General features: G+C 34.9%; 3 protein-coding genes across 4 annotated transcripts; 1 reads left to right on the forward strand and 2 right to left on the reverse strand.

The window, feature by feature from the left end:
- Nucleotides 1-2,419: 2,419 nt before the first annotated feature.
- LOC106377813 (adenylate isopentenyltransferase 8, chloroplastic-like) lies at nucleotides 2,420-4,483 on the reverse strand. Its single transcript, XM_013818052.3, has 2 exons — nucleotides 3,450-4,483; nucleotides 2,420-3,079 (listed from the first exon to the last, which is right to left on the reverse strand). Exons 1-2 carry the CDS (start codon nucleotides 3,956-3,958, stop codon nucleotides 2,611-2,613), a joined length of 978 nt encoding a protein of 325 aa, XP_013673506.2. The 5' UTR covers nucleotides 3,959-4,483; the 3' UTR covers nucleotides 2,420-2,610.
- Nucleotides 4,484-6,286: 1,803 nt separating this feature from the next.
- Nucleotides 6,287-11,469, reverse strand: LOC106396347 (presequence protease 1, chloroplastic/mitochondrial). 2 transcript variants are annotated; one of them, XM_013836716.3, is made up of 18 exons: nucleotides 11,084-11,469; nucleotides 10,730-10,904; nucleotides 10,437-10,611; nucleotides 10,212-10,344; nucleotides 9,999-10,069; nucleotides 9,828-9,911; nucleotides 9,645-9,735; nucleotides 8,877-9,562; nucleotides 8,589-8,807; nucleotides 8,392-8,519; nucleotides 8,058-8,247; nucleotides 7,844-7,927; nucleotides 7,653-7,750; nucleotides 7,314-7,578; nucleotides 7,078-7,240; nucleotides 6,818-6,998; nucleotides 6,663-6,734; nucleotides 6,287-6,581 (listed from the first exon to the last, which is right to left on the reverse strand). In XM_013836716.3, the coding sequence occupies exons 1-18, from the start codon at nucleotides 11,358-11,360 to the stop codon at nucleotides 6,440-6,442; spliced, it is 3,234 nt and encodes a 1,077-aa protein (XP_013692170.1). In that variant the 5' UTR covers nucleotides 11,361-11,469; the 3' UTR covers nucleotides 6,287-6,439. The 2 variants fall into 2 exon arrangements, with proteins under 2 accessions (XP_013692170.1, XP_048609141.1); XM_048753184.1 differs by having other exon boundaries at nucleotides 10,179-10,344; nucleotides 11,084-11,454.
- A 7,858-nt stretch (nucleotides 11,470-19,327) lies between these two features.
- Nucleotides 19,328-20,813, forward strand: LOC106390263 (F-box/kelch-repeat protein SKIP30). The gene is made up of 2 exons (XM_013830682.3): nucleotides 19,328-19,520; nucleotides 19,593-20,813. Exon 2 carries the CDS (start codon nucleotides 19,619-19,621, stop codon nucleotides 20,657-20,659), a length of 1,041 nt encoding a protein of 346 aa, XP_013686136.2. The 5' UTR covers nucleotides 19,328-19,520; nucleotides 19,593-19,618; the 3' UTR covers nucleotides 20,660-20,813.
- Nucleotides 20,814-20,882: the final 69 nt, after the last annotated feature.

Genomic DNA, 20,882 nt, shown 5'->3' on the forward strand with positions numbered 1-20,882 from the left:
CTATCAATGGATAGTCGATTGATACACCTTTCAGAATGTCGATTGATACACTGATAGGGTTGTCGATCAATGTTCCTTCCAGCAAGCTTTAGTGAGCGGGCTTGAATATGTTCATTAGGTTTCCTAGATCAACTTCCGTTTGTTTCTAGCAATCCTAGCACAATATGAATCAGTTCAGGCAAAAGAACAAGCTTCCGCTTGCGCCTAATTATTTTAATTTCAGGGTTCTAGTTAGCTACTATAGAACACAAGCAATAAGATCAACTCAATTGATGGATATCACTAACAACTCAGCAATTCTATATTTGGTGCTACTCCTTCATAATCCTATTTGAACCCTAAACCTAACAAGGTGAACTACTCAGACATAGCTAATCAATTCATAACAAAATATAAATAAAACTGCATATAATACAAAGATCTTAAGAAGTCTTGGATCTTCTCTCCAAATCTACTAAAACTCTCAGTGTTGTTTGATGTGAAAACTAGAAAGTAAGAAAGCGTGTGTTACCTAGAACAATAGCAAAACACATAAATATTAGGTTAAAAGCGACCATGGGTATTTGGTGCTAGTCCTTCATAATCCTATTTGAACCTTAAACCTAACAAGGTGAACTACTCAAACATAACAAATCAATTCATAACAAAATATAAATAAAACTACATATAATACAAAGCTCTGAAGGAGTCTTGGATCTTCTCTCTAAATCTACTAAAACTCTTAGTGTTGCTTGATGTGAAAAACTAGAAAGTAAGAAAGCATGTGTTATCTAAAACAATTGCAAAGCACATAAATATTAGGTTAAAAGCGACCATGGGTATTTCTGTAAATATGTCTTGACTTGGGATTTAAGCCGGCTGGAAACTTGATTGGGTTTTGCACGCTTTGCTGTCGATCGACGGCACATGATGTTTGTCTCTGATCTCCAACCTTCAAACAAATAATTAATATAAATACTATTGATTAATCATTTTTAATAAATTTAAAGTTGTATTAAAAATATTAAGATCTTTTGAAATACAATCAAATTTTTTACAAAACATCTTACATTATGAAACGGAAGAAATTTAATATAATTTAAAATTTTAAAATTAATATATTTTTATTAGATAAATTCTAATGATTTCGGTTTCTGACCTACTCATATGCTCTTGGCTTTTCTTGTAAATATTTTTTTCTGTATTTTTAGTTTTAAATTATTATTGTTTTTTTTCAGAAAGAACCACCGTGTACTCAGCAACTCATCTTTTTGGCTGTGAATTGTGATCATAAATTCACAAGTCGGGTTCATCTGAATCAATAATTAAAGGAACCACCTGATTGTTGTCGCCACTTGCAGTATCATATATATAATGATGATATTGTTAGTTATAGCCAAGTTCGAAACAAGGTCGATTTTTCTTTCTAAAAATTTGATAGTTATGATTAACTCTGGGAACAAAACGGGAACATAAATGTTTTATTTTTTGAATAATGAAGAAAGGTTTCTTTAATCTTTTGCTTCAGATTATTATTTTAAGGTGACTGAGTTTTCATTTGTACTTTACAACGACATGATATAACTATCAAAACTAATCTTCCTCTTAGACTAATTAGTATCAACTACCAAACTATAACTACTTGGATTATCATACCAACTTATGCACAAGAGAAAAAAAACAAGATGTAGACCGGGTAATGTTACATAACAAGTAAGGGATTTCTGTAGTAATAGTTAATTTATTAGTTTAACACAAAAAGTTAATTGAGTAGTTAATTTTTTTTATTAGTTGATCCAAACGGGACATAGTTAAATGGTTTACAAAAATTGATTGGATACAAGAAATTAGAACTAAAAAAAATAAACTAGATTTGATCAGGTTTCAGAATAAAGAAACCATAAGAAAAAACTGGAGAGACGACCATCCCGAGCCATCGCTGCCGCCTTACCTAAAGTCTAAGGATGATTTTTCTCAGAAACTTCCCGGTCAAAACAAAGTCACTTCAACGATAATCTCATAGGACGTTGGAGAGTCCGACTGGAAGAAGCCATCTAGCGAACCAATTTGTTATGATTTTTACTCGTAACCTACTCATGTATTACTTGTAAACGTATGTAGAAGCACACAGCCTCTCACGAGCTACTGTATAATTCCTAATACAGACTCTCACTCACAATTGACCAATTACATGATAAGCATCTTGTAAAATAATACATAGTATTTATACTTTATTATTTGAATGTAACTGCAAAGTCTCCTTTCAAACGGGAGTCTTTCCTTCTTCAGTCTTCCTTTCTCCTCTCTTCTTTCTATAGTATGCTCTCCATGGCATATCATTAACACAGTAAGAGGATGCCTGTGAACGTTAAAGAATGATATATATAGTGTAACACCCATATACAGTAGCCTCATGAATTACGTCAGTATAATATGTAAAACTGCAATGATATAGTTTTATTGATGGTGAAAAATATACCGTTAACTATCCGTACACTTAAAGCTTATTATGATACATATAGCCAAGGCCCAAGCCAACTTATAAAGACACTTAAAATCTAGCTGAACTATAATTTTTTTTTGAAACAGACTACACATAAGTTTTCTTTATTATATATGTATATAAATCCTCTAGTCTTTAAGCAAGAAGCGTTTAACATTCTTGACGCTTTCCCTCAAAACGTTCGTCTCCCAAACCTCTCTTGACGATGCCCTTAACGACGCCGTAGAGTCCAACCTGTGAATCTCCCAACCGCTGCTTCTCAGCATCATGATCCTCTCTATCTGCTTCTTGGCAAGCCGCCACGTGTTGTCTTTGATCTCATGCACTGCTTCCTCGTACGCCGCCTTTCTCGCTTGGTCCCACTCGAACACATTGTGTCTTTTCTCCGGCGGGTAGACTCCGAAGTACCGGTCGAACTCCGGTACTCCTATAGCCCGGTGAATCCCGGTTCGGATTGTGGACCGGGAGTTTCTAGGGTTATAGAAACTTGCGAGCTCCTCGAACATTCCCGACTCCATCATTTGGTCGACACGTTTTGAGAGGTAGTCGTACAGAACTGAGACCGAGACATCTACCCAGAGGAAGAAGCAATCGTACCTTTTGATCAAAGCAAAGATTTGGACAATGTTTTACATAAGATCATTGGTAAAATACATGTGGATATTAATCACAATTTGAAAAGACTAATTTTGTATGTTTTCATAAAATATGTTTGTAAAATGCTAACGTAAATTTACATTTAAACAGAAGATTCCTTCCATTTACGTTTGATATTTAATGTTAATAATTAATATATACACAATGGTTTAATAAGTTATAAGGCAAAAAAAAAAGTTATAAGGCTATATTTCTATTTCTGATATGTTTTATGTTGATTTTGTTTCACTGATTTAGCTTTTTAAATTGGTGTCTATTTTGAAATAGTATAGCTATTGTTGGAAAAATGTGATAATTCTATATATCATACCTCAGCTCAGAAGAAATGGACGGCTTAGAAGAGAATGGATTGGTTACGGGGTCAAAACGATCTACAAGGAGGGCATGTACGAAAGAGTTAGATCCTCCTGCTATTATCGGGAGCTTCCCACGAGAGGATATCTCAGAGATAGACCGTGACGCCACGGAGCGGAACTCGGAGGCAGTTAGTTCGCTGTCATCTACAGGAAGCTCGCCGAGTAGATGGTGAGGGACTCCGCACCGCTCAGGAATAGTGATTTGATTAGTGGCGATCTCCAGTCCGTTGTAGAATTGCATTTTGTCAGAGTTGATGATCTCTCCGGAGAAACGATCTGCTAGGGCGACTGAGAGACGTGACTTGCCTGTCCCCGTGGCTCCCATTATGACAACCACTTTCTCCTTGCGTGATTGGTCCATGCAAACGGTCATGGTAACTATTGACTTTGGTCGTAGTTGAGGTCGTGTGTAAGTGGTCGGGACGAGGGAACGAGAGACGAACGTAGAAGTAAGTTCTTGCATGTTTTCTGTAATCTATTAACCTCTATCTAGATCAGCTTATGACTCCATTAATTGTGGAAGGCTTTGAGTTTTATAAACTGAACAAAACAAAAAGGATAATTCAGAAGTTGTAAGTTTATGGTTAGATATAATACTGGTAGATTTGTCTGCCTTGAACTGGTAAACGTGGCTTTGGATCAACTTTGTTTTTGTAATCATTCATGCATCAAAATGATTTTGTTACCATTATTGCTTTTAACATTTTATTTACTGTTTTTTGGTTATCATTTGCCTTAATCGAACTAATGAGGTGGAGCTAATTACTGATACATCATCTTATCAAAAAGAGGGCAAAGATCTAGTACATTTTACTGTTTAAATATGGGAGATAGTAGGTATTTTCATGCACCATATGTATATATACAAATAAAAGTTTTAAAATTTAAATTATATTAAAAAATATATTTTCATTTGCTTACAATATTTAATTTTAATTTTTAATTTAATTATATGTATATATTTAAATTACAATCTTGAAAAGACTTTTTATCTATTTTTTTGGTTAAAAATATTAAATCAAATTCTATAAAAATAAGAAAAAAATTTGTTAGGTATATAATTATCAAAACGTAAAACGGGTAATATTTCTAAAATTTGTAGATATTAAAAAAAATTAATGGTATTGAGATTAGAAAATTATAATTTTATAACACTGCATAAAATTTTGAAGAATTATTTTAGTAATAAAAAATATATAATTAAATATTATTTCCAAAATTAAATATTATTATATTCATGTATCTACTATTATATTATTTATTATTATATTAATGATAATCTATGAGTTATTATCATATTTTAAAAATTTTACCAAAATTTTCATCTCAAAATTAACTTTAAGCCATGTCATCATTGTTAATATGCAATGTCATAATTTTCTTTCAAAATCAGTATGGTGATAACACATGGTAAATCACTTCTCAAATAATGTCAAGAGGGTTTGAAATTTTTTTTAATAATAAAAAATATATAATTATAAAATAGAATTAAATAATATTTTAAAAATTGTAAATATTATTATATGTCTATTTTTCTATTATATTATTGATTATTATATTAATGATGATATATGAATTATTATCATATTTTTTAAAGTTTATCAAAAATATCAATCAATATAAATGTAAATGTACATATTATAATTAGCTTCAAATCATGTTATTGTTAGTATGCCATGTCATTATTTTCTTTTTAAAATTAGTTTGGTGATAACATATGGCACATCATTTATCAAATAATATCTAGAAAATTATATTCAACTTCTCAAATAATTTTTTGGTGACTGAAAATATTAATAGGAATAAACATATACGATAATATAGGTATAGACCATACTAGTGGGCTGTGAAGATATAGAAGTGAAATATAAGAATACTTTTATTTGTAAATTAAACTATATAGACATGAGATGACAAAAAAAAAACTATATAGACATGCATGCACACTCGTAAAACAACACAATCATGTCCGAATGTTTCGTTTGATATTTGTGTGTAACGAGTTTGCACACACTGCGATTAGTCGGGTCAGGAGTACATTAAAATAATATAGCATATGAACTTTTTCATACGCACGAATTTCTTCCTTTCTTTCCAATATTTTTTAATTCTAGTTTCTATGTTACCGTAAATAGTAGTATATCATAAGATTACTTACATATAAGAATATTTTAAAATAACTAAATCATAATAGTTGGTTAGCAATTCATTTTCATCAGTTATAAACTACTAATTCATTTTCTAGTTTATATATATTCAAAGTATATAAATTATATATTTAAATAATTTCATATAGTTATTTTAATTAACAACAAAATATTAAGGGAGATTCTTTTACACTTAGCAACAAAAATCTATGCATCTCTAATCTGACTGTCACCTTACCATTTCTAGACACACCGAATAGTTAAGAAGAAGATATACTTTCAGTTGAGAACTTGAGAGGAAGTCATTGGTTGATACTTTAACTTGCATGATATGTAATGTATAACCACTAGGTCCACTATATCCACTCTAAATCTAAGCAAAGGCTTGAATATTCTGCTTACTTTTATGTTCTCTCTCAATCAACCACCGCGTAAACTAAACCTTTCAAGGTAATACGGCAAGTACCAGCGAGTTTGCTAGAGTATTTTGTCTGATTCAATTGAGGAAGCAACTCTTGGAAGACGACACATGAGAAGCAAGGAGTGAACAACAAAACTTACCCTGATCGAATCACTTTCATACTCTACTTAATGGAATCTTCCCTCTATCTCTCTCTCTACTATATACCACTTTAAATCAAATCTAGTTTGTAAAACCAAACGGCTCGTCGTTCTACTGTATCACTTTATCAAATGCTTACTGTAATAATTTTCACATAGCAAAGACACTCCAGTAGAGAAAGCAAGATCAAAATCTAATGAGATTTTAAATCATATCAAGTGTAAGAGTTCTCAGCTTAGAGAGCTTTCTTAACCTCGAAAAAGTTGGAGCGTGCATTGTTAGCCGCATCAATGTCTTCTGCGGATGCCACAGCCACCGCTACACCATTGTCTCTAACCACATCTATTGCCTCGGCGAAATCTTTGAAGTCCTTCAAACTGTTGAACACAAAAATATGATTAAAAACCAAATCAAAACTCTTAATTACACATAATGTGAGACAATGTCTGTTAATTAACCTTGTTGTTAGTATCTCTTCACGCTTTCTTAGCCGTTCTTCATCAGTTACTCCAAGTAAATGCCTCATCAAACTGGTTGAAAGAGATTTAACATTTTGATTCACAATCCGTAATGATTTATTCAAATAGCTGCCAAATAAATTAAACTCACTCACCTGCTATAACCTTTGGCATCAGGCAACTGGTACGAATCAACATCACCAATGGTTCCAATAATAGCTTTGGTAAGCGTCTCTTGATCCACATCAAGACCACGCAAGAAATCACCAGTTCCATCATATATGTCAAGTGTCTTCAACAAGTTCGGATCACGGTACGACAAGAACGAGAACACTCCTGAAACAAATACGTTGTGTTAGGACTTAAGATTCAACATTGTTGTCAGAACAAAAAGTAAAAAACAGTTCTTTTTAACCTGAATGCGAATCGAAATCACAGAAACCTCCATATGCACCACCACTAACACGAACACGATCCCATAACCAAGTGTTGCTAATATGCTTTGATATAACATATGCACTTCCATCTAGCTCATACCCTGTGCTGTATATGTTGCCAGCTTTGCCAACATAGTTTACCTGCAAAGAGAGAGTATGAAAGTAAGAACCCAAAACACATTTAATCTATAAGTAATCCTCCTTTTTTTTGTACCTGGGTTGGTATCACAATGGCTTCGTTTCTCAGAGGGAGTCTACCATCCCAAGTGACGAGCCCACCAGAGGGGCTTTCAGGGAGTAAATCTAGAAACTTCTCAAGAGATTTTTCGATGTTGGTGAGAGACTTGCCATCTGCAGTCATGTTAACAATGCAGCCATTCTTGGCGAGGAGAGATCTCCTTATCTCCTCAAGGGAAGATGATATCCCTTCCCAGTCATCACCCACCTTCTTCTCAAGTGTGCGTAAGAATTCAAGATAGCTAGAAAAGAGAGATGCTTAATCAAGTCTCAAAAGATTATAAGAGAAAAAAAAACATTGTTAACAAGTACCAACCTGAGACCACCCATCTGTTCAGACATCCATCCAGCAACGTTCAACATTGCATCCATCCTCGCCGCAGCAACTCCATGACCACTTCCTCTCAGTCGGTTCTGCATTGAATGAGAAATGATGTTTATTTACAGTACTACTTACAAGTTGCACTAATCATACAAAAGGGAGAAAGGAAAATTCTACTACTTTACCTCCATCCTCGCTATGCTTTGAGAGACAAACTGTTTAAACCGCTGCTGATCTGTGAATTGAACCTCTTGCAACAAGCAATTCATCTGCAGCAAGATAAAAAAAGAAATGAATCTAAGTGCCAACCAGTATCTCTACACATTCAATAACCCAACTTATAGAAATCTAGAGAAAAAGGGATAAAGTTTAAGTAAAGGATGTTAAAAGACAAAGTACCAGGTTAAAAAGGTCATCAGCACGTCCAGCCATCGATTTTCCACGAACAATAATTTTGGTGCACGGTTCATCCTTGCCCCTCACAGATGAGGTAAGGGGATACACTGATATTCCTCCCGTTTTCCTTCCAATCAACTGATTAAGTTGCACAAAACTCAAATCTTTTGTGCCCATCTCCATTAGTGATTGACTGTCAAAATAAAAATTTCTATCAGAGTTACAACCTCAATATAGTACAAAGCAACGCATTCACTATCACAGAAAGCACTTGAGAAAATATTCTATGCTTTAAAAAAAACTCAAAATAGTATCACAAGAAAGCTTAAATCATTACCAGAAAAGTGGTACAAGTGGAAGAAGCTCATGTTTCAGCGAACCCATATCAAAGACTACTTCAGCGTAGACAATATCATTTGTGAAAAGGTCATGCCTCAAAACCTTCACACCATTAATATCTCCAACCTATTATTCAAAACTTCACATCAGTAAAAATTCAACAAAAGCAAAGGCTAGCCAAAATGATTACATTACCTCAGTGGGAACATAAGTAGGTTCTTTTGGGATGTCACTCAAGTTCAAACTTGGGACACATCTAAGTGCTTCAGGAGGGTCAGGAGTCTCTTGTTTCAATCTCAGCTCCTCTGTAGCACGCGCTAGCTCCGCAAGATCTTCTTCCGTCATACCTGCTTTAACCTTTTCCAGGATACTTTTCTCTTCCGCTTCCTCTTGAGAAGCTTTTTCAGGATCAGGCTAAAACAGAACCACATGTTAGCACCAAAACTAAAGAGACATTGGATAGCAATGAGAAAAAAAAGATACCTGCATCTCAATGGTCACACGATGCGAGTTGTTCAAAATAAACTGCTCTATTAGAGGGGAGAAGACAGCCTTTGAACCTTCCTCAGCTATTCTAGCTTTCAGGGCTTTCAATGGTTCTGTATACTTCAATGGCTCAAAAGGATCCATATCGTATATCCACTTTGCAATAGACTGAAGCATAAGAGATAAACCACGAGGGAAAGATCCTGTATTGTTTTCCCTCAGAGAGAACTCAATAGTATTCATAGACGCCTCCACAGCATCACTCTCAAACCCTTCTTCTGCCAACTTCTTCAGCGTAGTCATTATCAACTCTTCAACCTTCTGAACATTATCTTCAGACACACCTTTCATACCAACGCTGAACTGTGGCTGCAGAAGCTCGTCCGACATCCCACTACTGACAAGAGCTTCTCCTAAACCGCTTTCCAACAAGATTTTTCTCAGCGGCGAAGCAGGAGTCCCCAGCATGAGATGATCCAAGAACCCAAGCGCGAGCTGAGTCTCCAAGTCCAAGGGCTTCTCAGACAACAGCCAGTTGACGCACACCATGTTCTTCTTCTTGAGGTCGCCATCTCGACCAGCAGGATATTTCTCAACTATCCTGATAGGCTCAGAGAATAGCTTCTGAGGCTCGATCTTTGAAGTGTCTCGAGATGGACTTGCTTCGAACATGTCCAAGTATTCTGCACATATAAGAAAAGGCAGAGAAGATTCATAAGAGTGACTTCTTCTAATAAAGATTTAAAGGAGGTATTAAATCTTTACCACTCAAGATACGAAGGCGTTGGAGTGGATCATCATCTCCATAGAACCAGATTCGGGCATTGCTTGGGTGATAATACTTACGGTGGAACTCCTAAAATTTTCCCATAAAGAAGAAATATAATATGCATCAGAAATTATACATATCATCACAACTAGTATAATAATCTGATTTTCTTAACAAACCTTGAATTCCTCGAATGTCAGGTTAGGGATATCTTTTGGATCACCTCCACTGTCGACACCGTATGTATTATCTGGAGATATGGCCTAATCAAAGTGAAAACAGTATTATTCATCAGAACCACTATACCGAGGAAATGTCAGTTATATAGTAAACAAAAACCCAAAACTTGCCTGTTGAGCAATTCTCCCTAAGATATTATCAGGCTGAGAATAGACACCTTTCATCTCATTAAAGACAACACCTGAAATCAAGCAACAATGGTGAGATATTATGAGTGTGTATATGAAGTAGTAGATAAACAAAGAGAGAACATTGATACTAAGACAAAGAATAGAGGAGAAAAAATGTACACGTGGCATCTTTTTTTTTTTGTAAAATAAAACCTTTGTAAGAGATGTCTTCAGAGGGATCATTAAGCTCATAGTGCCATCCCTCTTGCTGAAAAGTGTGAACGTCATCCACACACTTGGGGAAGAAGACAGCATCCAAATATACATCCACAAGATTGTAAAAATCCTACAATAGACATAAACAAAAAAAAAAAAAAAGATAAAGAAACTGAGCTCCTTGAAGACAACAAAAGTAGTTTTATATCTCGCTCACTGTACCTTTGTATTTGTGGAAGCAACAGGGTAACAGGTCCTATCAGGATATGTGAATGCGTTTAAAAAAGTATGCAAACTTCCCTTAAGCAGTTCAACAAATGGCTCTTTGAGAGGGTACTTTCTAGACCCACATAGAACGCTGTGTTCCAGTATGTGAGGAATGCCAGTTGAATCCTTCCTGCAATAACAACGAGAACTATGATCTACAATCCCAAACTTAAGAGCCCTTTGACAAGGAGGGTGTACTGTACTCAAGTCACCTATATATATAAAAAAGGCTTGTGTAGGAGACTTACGGAGGAGTCCTTAAAACAATGCCGAACACCTTGTTCTCATCCTCATTAGACACAGACATCACCTCACAACCAGTTTTCTTGTGTTTGAAAAGAGTCGCTTTTGATTTACACTCTGAGATAAACTCTTCAGAGACTTTTTCAAATCCGAGCTTCTCAGCCTCATCTTGGCCTACATCTGAATTCCAACAAACAAACAAAAAAATTTAAAACATACACAAATCTACGATTAGCTACCTATCACAAAGGAGAAACCTTTAATTTCACAAGTGAGACAAAACACACAAAACAGGCTAGTTCACCATCATCGACTAAACCATCCAACGATAAAACTGAGCACGAAGTGAGAATCTTTACCAGGATAAGATGGTGCGGGTTGTGTGGCGACGGCGCGAACATAGAGGCGAGAGAGTTGCCTATTGACACGGCGAACTGCGGCGGAGGGAACCCTCAACCCACGTCGGAGAAAGACACGTCTTCCGGGGGATGCAGGAGGGGCAACCCGGCGAAGGTTGCGGCCGGGGCCACGGAGAGCGCCTGTAGACGATGACAGGGACGAGTAAGAGAGAGGGAAGTGGCGAAAGAATGGAGAGGCGGAGGTGAGAGAAGCTGAGCAAGAGGCAGTTCGAAGCATGGCTACCGGAAAAAATATTACCCGGCGGAGACAGCTACTGTCGGAGACGAAATAAAAATGATATGCTAATAAGCCCAGCGGCAAGAGTTTTTATTATTTTATTTTAATAAGGTTATCATTTCTTGTATAACACACATAATATTTACTTATAAAATTAATATTCTTTATTTTCTTTAAATGTCATATTTTTGCTGAATCTTTTTAATTAACGACCAGAAAAAATATCTAAAGACACAAAAGAAGTTCTGATTTGCAAGAAACAAAACGTGGTTCTCGTATAGCCAAATGTGACTTGTTACCCTCAAACAATATAATGACCAAAAAATATCTTACTGTTATGAAATAACTTATAATTTATAGTATCGAGAAATTTAAATAAGAGTAGAATTTGATATCCGTATTTAATACCCGTAGGAAGCAAATAACACTAGTATAAGGGAGAGAGTTTATTATAAGGAAGAAGAAGAAGATGTAATGGTTCTTTGATTATAAACTCTTGTTCTTGTTTTTGGTGTACAAAATAGTGAGATGAGTGATGGTATTTATAGTGAACAACAATACATAAAATAACAAAGATGGTGCTTAATTTGGTAAATGAGTGGGTGATCATAGTGTTTGATGAGTAGATGATCATAGTGCTTGAGTTGGTAAAGGAGTGGATGATCATAGTGCTTGAGTTTGGTAAAGAAGTGGATGATCATTTCAATGCTTAATTTATAACACTCCCCCTTGATCATCCATCTTGTATTACGTGGTGCCTCGTTAAAAACCTAGTCATGGAAAACCCAATGGGAAAAACCGTAGTAAAAGTAAAAAGAGTACAACTACGTAAGCTCCCCCTCGAATGAGTAGTCATAGAACCTTTAGAACAATGATAGATTTTCATCTCTCAAATTGTAACATTCTCTTTGGTTGTCTATCTTTTGTATGTTCTTTGTTGCCTCGTTAAAACCTTGTCATGGAAAAACCCAATGGGATAAAAAAAAAACCATGATAAGGAAAAAGAGTACAACCACACTTACTATCATATTTCTTTCCCTGGAAACAATATCTTCAGGATATGCATTCCAATCAACTCTCTTCAGAGAATTAAGCTTAAGAGAATAAACTCTATTCATTTCTATTATGATATCTAGGCCTTTAGACTTCTTGTCCATAATTCTCTTTTGACTTAGACAATAGTTTATTGGTCTATTTGGATTTCAAACCAAATTTCTTACATATAATCGTATAGAAATTCGTCTCGTACATACGAATTATTCATTTGTAACTATAGAAGTTACTATTATGATTTTCTTTCTTTTCATATGAAATTACATCTTTCAGTAATGAAAAAGATTAATAATTTTCTTAAATAACACTCTTACGTATGGTATTTCAGGACCAAACATATACGAGCGTCTTAAATAAAATACTTTAAGGATCTTTATGATAACATCTCAGTTTTAGATCTCCAGTTTAGAATACATAAAACAATATAGTATTGTCAAGAGTTTTCTTCCAAAATATAATTTTTCTATAACTCTTCAGGAGTTTTGATTATATTCAAATCATGATTCTATTGATTTATAATCTCTTGATAAATACAAATGGATACATTTGTTAACCTTATAATATTTCATATATTCCATAAAATAGTTTGTTTCAATTCGATCGAATATGCAGAGTTCCCGGGAACATGATTTTGATATCATCAATCCTTCATGGATTATACTTTCAGGGATTAACATTTTTCAAGTGGATTGTTTCATTCAAGTTCTTCCTTTATTACCAGACTATAAGGAATTTGAAACTAGTTGCATCTACCACATGAAATTATGTCTCTTCACAATTAATTTCATATTGATCATTCTTTGTGTGCAACGGTTCATTTACATCTCACTTGTTTTACACCTTTTAGTGTATGGACTACTGGTCCAAATACTTCTCTATTTCACAAGAAGTTTATATCTTTGTCTATTGCATCTTTCTGATTTGGCCAATCATTTCTTTGTGTACACTTTTCAATAGACTTTCTTTCATGATCCTCTTTCTCATTTATTATATCAACTGCTACTTTGCATGTATAATATCATCGACGTCAATTTTCTTATCGGTTCCATTTTGTTTCATACATGACATAACTTATTGAGATCTCTTCATTTGTCTCAGGTACCTGAATTTTCGTCAGTCATGTTTAATTTCTCTTCTGGAGATCATACAAAACTATATTGCCTCGTTTTGACCATTATCAATATATGCTCCTTTTTCATTTACGAGGATTTATCTTTGGAACCAATCTGTCTACCACCCTGCAGGCGTGACTAGCAGTTTGATATTGTTCTTGTAGAACATTTATTCTTATTGGAGCATTTACAGCTGGTATATGTGACTTGATCACTATATTTATATGGGTCGTGTCTGGCAACTGCTTTAGTAAGTTTTGAAATGAATTATCTTTTGGACTTCTATTTCACATTGTGTTTAGCCCGAGGATCAATGATAATTCATTTCAACTTATTTTCTTTTCCAGCTGTTTATTTTCTCCCCCTTATGTTGGAAGTACTAACTCACTTTTAGAATTCATGTATAGCCTTACTTATAGTTTTCGGGGATGGCTCTGGATTCTTAAGTGTCAATAGAGATTTATATCCAACATATATTTCCAACCTCATTTGAAAACACATCTTCATTTGAAGCTCTGTGGCGGAGCAACATCCAACATTCTTAGATGAAAATGATTGGTTTCTGATTCTATACCAATGATGGGGAGAACTAGTGAAAATTTATTGGCTTGATGCGATCCAATGTTGCTCAAAATGTTTAGCACTTATCTCAGTGAATGTGCTATAGTCGTTAAAGACTTTAAGAAGTGAATTCACCAATATTATAAAAATGCATAGTGGGTGATCAGTCCACTAACATCTTCGTTATTTATGCCAATATCTTATTTTGGCTGGTGAAAACCATATTACCCTTTTATCTTATGGGTAAGCAACATATGTCAAATCATTCGGAAGAATCTTCTGGTTCTTATATGACTATGCATATGACCTTTAAGTATATATTCGCATTATTAATGAACCAAAATGGTCTAACTGATTCATGCCAAATGTAAACTTCTAGTTTACTATACATTTATCTTCATTATACTAATCTTTGTGTAGTACAATATATAAGAGGCTGTAGATATTTTCTCTAAAATACTTATACTGCTTTGAGAATTATTTCTGATTGAAATGTATATATCATTTCGTTTGCTTATTGTCTCAACATAAGTGTCTCAAAATCTTACGGATTTACTTTGAGAAAAATTCATTAATCTTAGTTTTAGTGTAAACATAATCTTCTGGATGTTTGACTTATCATAAAAAGTGAGATTCTTTAACTATTCCCCTCGAGATGATAATACTACATGTTTATCAATCTCGAATGTATCTCATTTTCTTAATCAACACTATATCCTACATGGGTTATGTATTTTTCGTAGATCCTTTTAACTTTTGATACTTATAAAAATACAATACCTTAAGAACTTTAAATTGCATTCTTAAGAACTTTAAATTAAATTTTTATGTGCAGTAATACTATGTATACTTCTGGAGCATCATATATATCCTCTTTTTAAGCATTCTATAAGTTTTACTACCTTGTATTGTACACACAATAAATTTTCTTTCATCTTCAGATGAATTCATAATTTCTTTTCTTTATTACCATGTTTATTTTCTCAACTTTAAGTGAGAGTATGAGTTCTATAAAGAAACTCTTTGGACCTTGACCTCATTTATGCTCACGTCTAAAACCACAATTTATGAGTTTTTAAATGTCATATTCTCTTCAGGAGAATGAATCATAATCAACTAGACGTGATTTATCAATAGATATTTTTTCAATATATATGCATCATAAAACAATTTCTTGAAGAAATTTTACTTTTAAACTTAACATCCAACATAGTTGGCTTTATTTACCGACTTCAGGTCTTGTAATCTTTAAATGCAAAATACAAAATGAGCTTTAGGTAATCACTTCAGGTGATAATACCTTTTTTATATATATTATCTTCCAAAACTTATGGATCTTTTAGAGTCAAGCTTTAAACTTAAAATCCTCAATATAAATGGTAATAAAATCAAAATATTTCAAATATATATAAATATGTATTAACAAAGGTGTCTTATTATATCAGAAAATAAATAAAACTTTCATAGTAATTATTATATAGACTATATTATTACTCTCATGCTTTTTAACAAAGTTTAACCTATCAATCAATTTAATGAACAAATTTATATCACTGCCAACTTCATGCAAATTGATTTATCTAATCAAGTTTGTTAAACTTGTATATAAAGCATAAAAATACTTATCTTATAAACAGAAGTATATCGGCGATGAAAGTTTCAGCTGTTCACGTTTCTGAATTGGCTGATAACTTGTACATATCTTTCCGAGAGAATACACAATCCTGAAAACTTTAAATTTTTGCTCATATAAACATGGCCATTACATTAGTAAATATCAACATATAATCCAAATTCTTTTATGATATTAGACCAAAGACTAATCGACCACAAAACTAACCGATTACAAATAATTTCTTTTATGATGTTAGACCATGAATCATAAAGTATGTTTCCTTAATACCATTAAACCATGAAGCATATTAAAGTATAATAAGCAAAATTTAATTCATCAAATAACTATTATTCTTACATATAGACAAGCGTTGATATATATATATATATCATGTCTAAAATGACTATATATATATATATATATATTTAGAATTTCGCAATTTTAAAATGAACCATTTATTATGAACTTCATAATTTAAAAACCGTTTACATTAATCATACAAGCAATTACAAGGAGAAGCGATGTAAAGAAAATTAAACCGATAATCATCTTAAATTCACTCGGAGTAAATTCTCCATCGAATAAACCATAAATAGAAACACAAATAAAAATGGCACATAAAAACAAAAGTGCGCGAATCATCTTTCTTGAAAAATCGGAGGAGAGCGATTTGAAATTTTTGAGAGAAGATGAAATGTTTTGGATGATGAAATGAAGTGAAAATGAGTTGTATTTATAGATGAAAATTACTGTTCATGACCGTTGGAGAAAGGGGAAATTTTTGAAAAAAATTCTTTGTGACCGTTGGGGTTAAATCGAGTGCACCAAAAATTAGTCCGAAAATATCGTATTAAACGGTCAATCAAATCTATAAAATTTCATAAAAGTGAAAAATTATGACAATGAAATATTTATGTTATATGACAATAAATCATGCGACGGCTCAGCCGATCAATGCAGAATAATAAATAAATTATACGGCGGCTCGGCCGACCAATAAATAATAAACAGGATATAAGGCAGCTCGGCCGACCAATAAATAATAAACAGGATATAAGGCGGCTCGGCCGACCAATAAATAAATTAAATTACTAGTAAATAATATAGGCGGTATTCCGGCCATTATAACATGATATAAATAATAGTAGAGGCGGTATACCGACCATTATAACAGGGTATAAATGATACAAATAAATTTTACCGAATCGCAGAGTGATCGTGCTGATAACGTGTTATGAAATAACTTATAATTTATAGTATCGAGAAATTTAAATAAGAGTAGAATTTGATACCCGTATTTAATACCCGTAGGAAGCAAATAACACTAGTATAAGGGAGAGAGTTTATTATAAGGAAGAAGAAGAAGATGTAATGGTTCTTTGATTATAAACTCTTGTTCTTGTTTTTGGTGTACAAAATAGTGAGATGAGTGATGGTATTTATAGTGAACAACAATACATAAAATAACAAAGATGGTGCTTAATTTGGTAAATGAGTGGGTGATCATAGTGTTTGATGAGTAGATGATCATAGTGCTTGAGTTGGTAAAGGAGTGGATGATCATAGTGCTTGAGTTTGGTAAAGAAGTGGATGATCATTTCAATGCTTAATTTATAACACTTACATTTTTTTCTTGGTGTTTTTTAATTTTGTCGGATGAGTTTACGGATTAAATGAGACATATAACACTCACAATCTTGTTTATCTTTTCATAAATAATTATTGATCGAATTTGAAACCAAATCACAATTTAATCAAAATAACAAAAATTAGAAGAAGAAAAAAGTTTACATGTTTTGCTTATAAATAAATCAAGTAGTTAGTGCCAAAAGTTAAGATTGTAAGAAGTCCAGAAGGCCCATGTTGAACCGAGAAATAGAGGTCCAAGAAGCAGCAGAATTAGTGGACGATTCTCACCCCAAGAAGGCCAAACATACATTGGGCACATTTATCCAAAACCGAAGAACCAAACCGAAAAACAATTTCGGTTCGGATTTGGATCCTTATCTCTAAAACTGAATAACCGAAATCAAACCGAGAATCGAATGGATATCCGAATTTCTATAATATAGTATGTGTATATATATATACATATAAACTACATTATGGATATTTTTCCGGTGCCGAGTATTTTCGCTAATATAGATTATCTTTTCTAGAGAAAAAATTAGACAGAAATTCTTATCCCTGGATAATCTGGTATATTTGGTAGGTCCGAAATGACAATCTCTTAAGGGGATAAACATGGATCCATTAATTAGTTCGTTATACAGAGAGTGAATGTCAAGCTTGGTTTAACGCAAACGAGATGGTGCCTCTAATTCTACAAGATCACGTTATTTAGGAACCACAAGTCTTAAACTTGGGTAATATGTACATGTTACATGGGTCATGGACATCTACAACACAGTTTAGCGGTTGTGGATGTGTTTGGATGGACAGCTTTAGGAAGATTCAATTTATGGTGACATGAAATTATATTAGACGAGAGTCTGTCTTGCATTCAGAGTAGAAGCACTGCAATGGGCAATGGAGAATATGCTTCAACATTTGACATGCCAGAGCTTTGGAACATATTGCAAGGAGCTGATTGCCATGATTAAGGAGTCTCATGCTTGGCCAAGGTTTGCAACATAACTGGAGAGGGTAGAGACTCTGCAGATATGCTTCCCGGAGTTCAAGATCACTCATATTCCACGAACGCAAAATCAGATTTCTGATCCTTTAGATAGGACTACGAGGTCTTTCCACAGAGAACTTTGTTTTACTGGTTGTTCTCTTCCGGTCTGGTTATCCAGACCACCTCAAGTTTGAGTAATAGAATAGCCGTTCGTTGTCAAAACAAAAAAAACTACATTTAGTTTTAAATTAATCATATAATCTGAAAATATTATTTATAAGACCGAAGGCCCAAAAATCAATTAACTAGAATATTTTTTATCCAAAATATTTAAAATTATCTGAATTATCCGGATTTTATGCCAAACCTTAATCCAAAAACTCGATTTTTTTACTTTTTAACCCGAGTTAACTGAAATCTGAAACCGAACCGAACCGATTGGGATCCAAAATTATCTTGGATATAAGCCGGTTCCGATTTTGTTATCTGAACCGAACCAAGAACTGAAATAACCGAACTGAAACCAAACCGAACATTTTAAATACCCGAACAGATCCTACACCTCTAGAACCGAAGAAGCGAAGAAACGAACCGAGAACAGAATGCCCAAGACTAGGTAAAACATTTTGTATATCTTCTAATAGCACTTACAAGATCCTCTATACTCTGAGGAAGCAAGAAGATGGTTCGTTTTTCATTAGGTTGAACTTTTGTACAATCTATTTTTTGACTAATATGAAATTTACGGTTTAGCAAAAAAAAGAACAATGTCTCTTCCATCCTCTGATTTCGGATGACATTTGGAAGCAACAAGTTCACATACATCTGTAAGTCAATGACTGTTTCTGCACGTCAGATGACCACCACATTGGATTAAATTGGATTCTTGTGAATGCATTAAGTATTAACGTAGCACCTCAGATCAACCAAAGACAAAGAAGGCTTAAGCGTAAAGAAAGTAGTCACGACCTGGCCCATAAAGGCCCATTAGTTTAGGTCCAGTCCAAAGATTCCTTACGCGAGATACCGATTCCATTTGTCGACGACTCAAACATATCCGCCGAAGAAACCTCTTTCACTAAGAAATCATCCAAACCTGAAGAAAAATCAATCTTCCCGGAGAACAAACAACGCCACCGCCGGAAAACCGCCGTATCGACCGTAATCGGAGAAATCGATCCGCAAATCGTACTTTACAGGTCAAATCTCTTCTCTCGATTCCTTCAATTTCACCATTCGGATTCCATCAACTCCAATTTCGTGTTCTTCAGATTCGCAGCAGGATCATCCACCAACAATGTCAGGCCTCCTCGAAGGAATCCCAGACGCAGTCGCTCTACGCTGCCTCGCGCACGTCCCTTTACACCACCACCCAAACCTAGAGCTCGTCTCCCGCTCCTGGCGATCCGCGATACGCAGCGACGAGCTCTTCAAAGTCCGCAGCGAAGAGAAATCGTCAGAGAATCTCCTCTGCGTCTGCGCCTTCGATCCCGAGAACATCTGGCAAGTCTACAGCCCAAACTGCAACCGCTGGCTCACTCTCCCTCTCCTCCCTTCGAGAATCCGCCACCTCGCTCATTTCGGAGCCGTCACCGCCGCCGGAAAGCTCTTCGTCTTGGGCGGAGGCAGCGACGCCGTTGATCCGTTGACCGGCGATCACGACGGCACGTTCGCGACTGACGAGGTCTGGTGCTACGACTTTGTGAAGAGGCGTTGGACGCAGAGGGCGTCGATGCTTGTGCCTCGTTCTATGTTCGCTTGCTGTGTTCTCGATGGGAAGATCATCGTCGCTGGAGGATTCACCACGTGTCGTAAATCGATATCTGGAGCTGAGATGTATGATCCCGAGAGCGATGTGTGGGATTCGATTCCTGATCTCCACAGGACTCATAACTCGGCGTGTTCGGGTTTGGTTGTGAAAGGGAAAGTTCACGTTTTGCATAAAGGGTTATCGTCAGTGCAGGTTCTTGAGAGTGTTAAGCTAGGATGGGCTGTGAAAGAGTATGGTTGGCCTCAGGGTCCAATGGCTGTTGTTGAGGATGTTCCTTACGTTATGAGCCATGGAGTGGTGTACAAGCAAGAAGAGGATGATACGTGGAAGATGGTTGCGTCGGCGTCTGAGTTTAAGCCGAGGATTGGAATGGCGATGACGAGTTTGAGCGATGAGGTTTTGCTTGTAGGGGGAGTGATTGGACCTGATAGGCATAATTGGGATATTAAGCCGTTGTCTGATGTGGATGTTTTGTCGGTTGGGAGTGATCGTCCGGCGTGGAGGAAGGTAGCTCCGATGACTAAGTGTCGTGGAACGGTGCTTGGATGTACGCAGCTGACAATCTGATGGGAATGTGATGTTAAGACTACGTATTTACTGTTTTTCTTTGTTTTGTAACCCACTTTTCTTTTTGATCATAGTATGTCTTTGTTATAATGTTTGGATTATTGTTTCAAAAAACTCTTCACGGAAAAGAAACAACATAGCTAAGTTTTAAGAAGGTACCTTCAAAACATAGTTTAGTATGTTCATCAGAATTTTGTGTCTGAGCTTAGATTATCCCAAACAA

Source organism: Brassica napus, chromosome C3 (assembly GCF_020379485.1).
Source record: "Brassica napus cultivar Da-Ae chromosome C3, Da-Ae, whole genome shotgun sequence".
Taxonomy (NCBI): Eukaryota; Viridiplantae; Streptophyta; class Magnoliopsida; order Brassicales; family Brassicaceae; genus Brassica; species Brassica napus.

Bases quoted from the DNA above. Each gene is read 5' to 3' on its own strand.
- LOC106377813 (XM_013818052.3), bottom strand. From the start codon at position 3,958: ATGCAAGAACTTACTTCTACGTTCGTCTCTCGTTCCCTCGTCCCGACC. The intron at 3,080-3,449 runs GTATGATATATA...TTTGATCAAAAG, and splicing joins TCCATTTCTTCTGAGCTGAG to GTACGATTGCTTCTTCCTCT.
- LOC106396347 (XM_048753184.1), bottom strand. From the start codon at position 11,360: ATGCTTCGAACTGCCTCTTGCTCAGCTTCTCTCACCTCCGCCTCTCCA. The intron at 9,736-9,827 runs GTTTGTTAAGAA...GGAAAATTTTAG, and splicing joins TGACATTCGAGGAATTCAAG to GAGTTCCACCGTAAGTATTA. The intron at 6,582-6,662 runs GTTAATTAACAG...TGTGTTCAACAG, and splicing joins GAAGAGATACTAACAACAAG to TTTGAAGGACTTCAAAGATT.
- LOC106390263 (XM_013830682.3), top strand. From the start codon at position 19,619: ATGTCAGGCCTCCTCGAAGGAATCCCAGACGCAGTCGCTCTACGCTGC.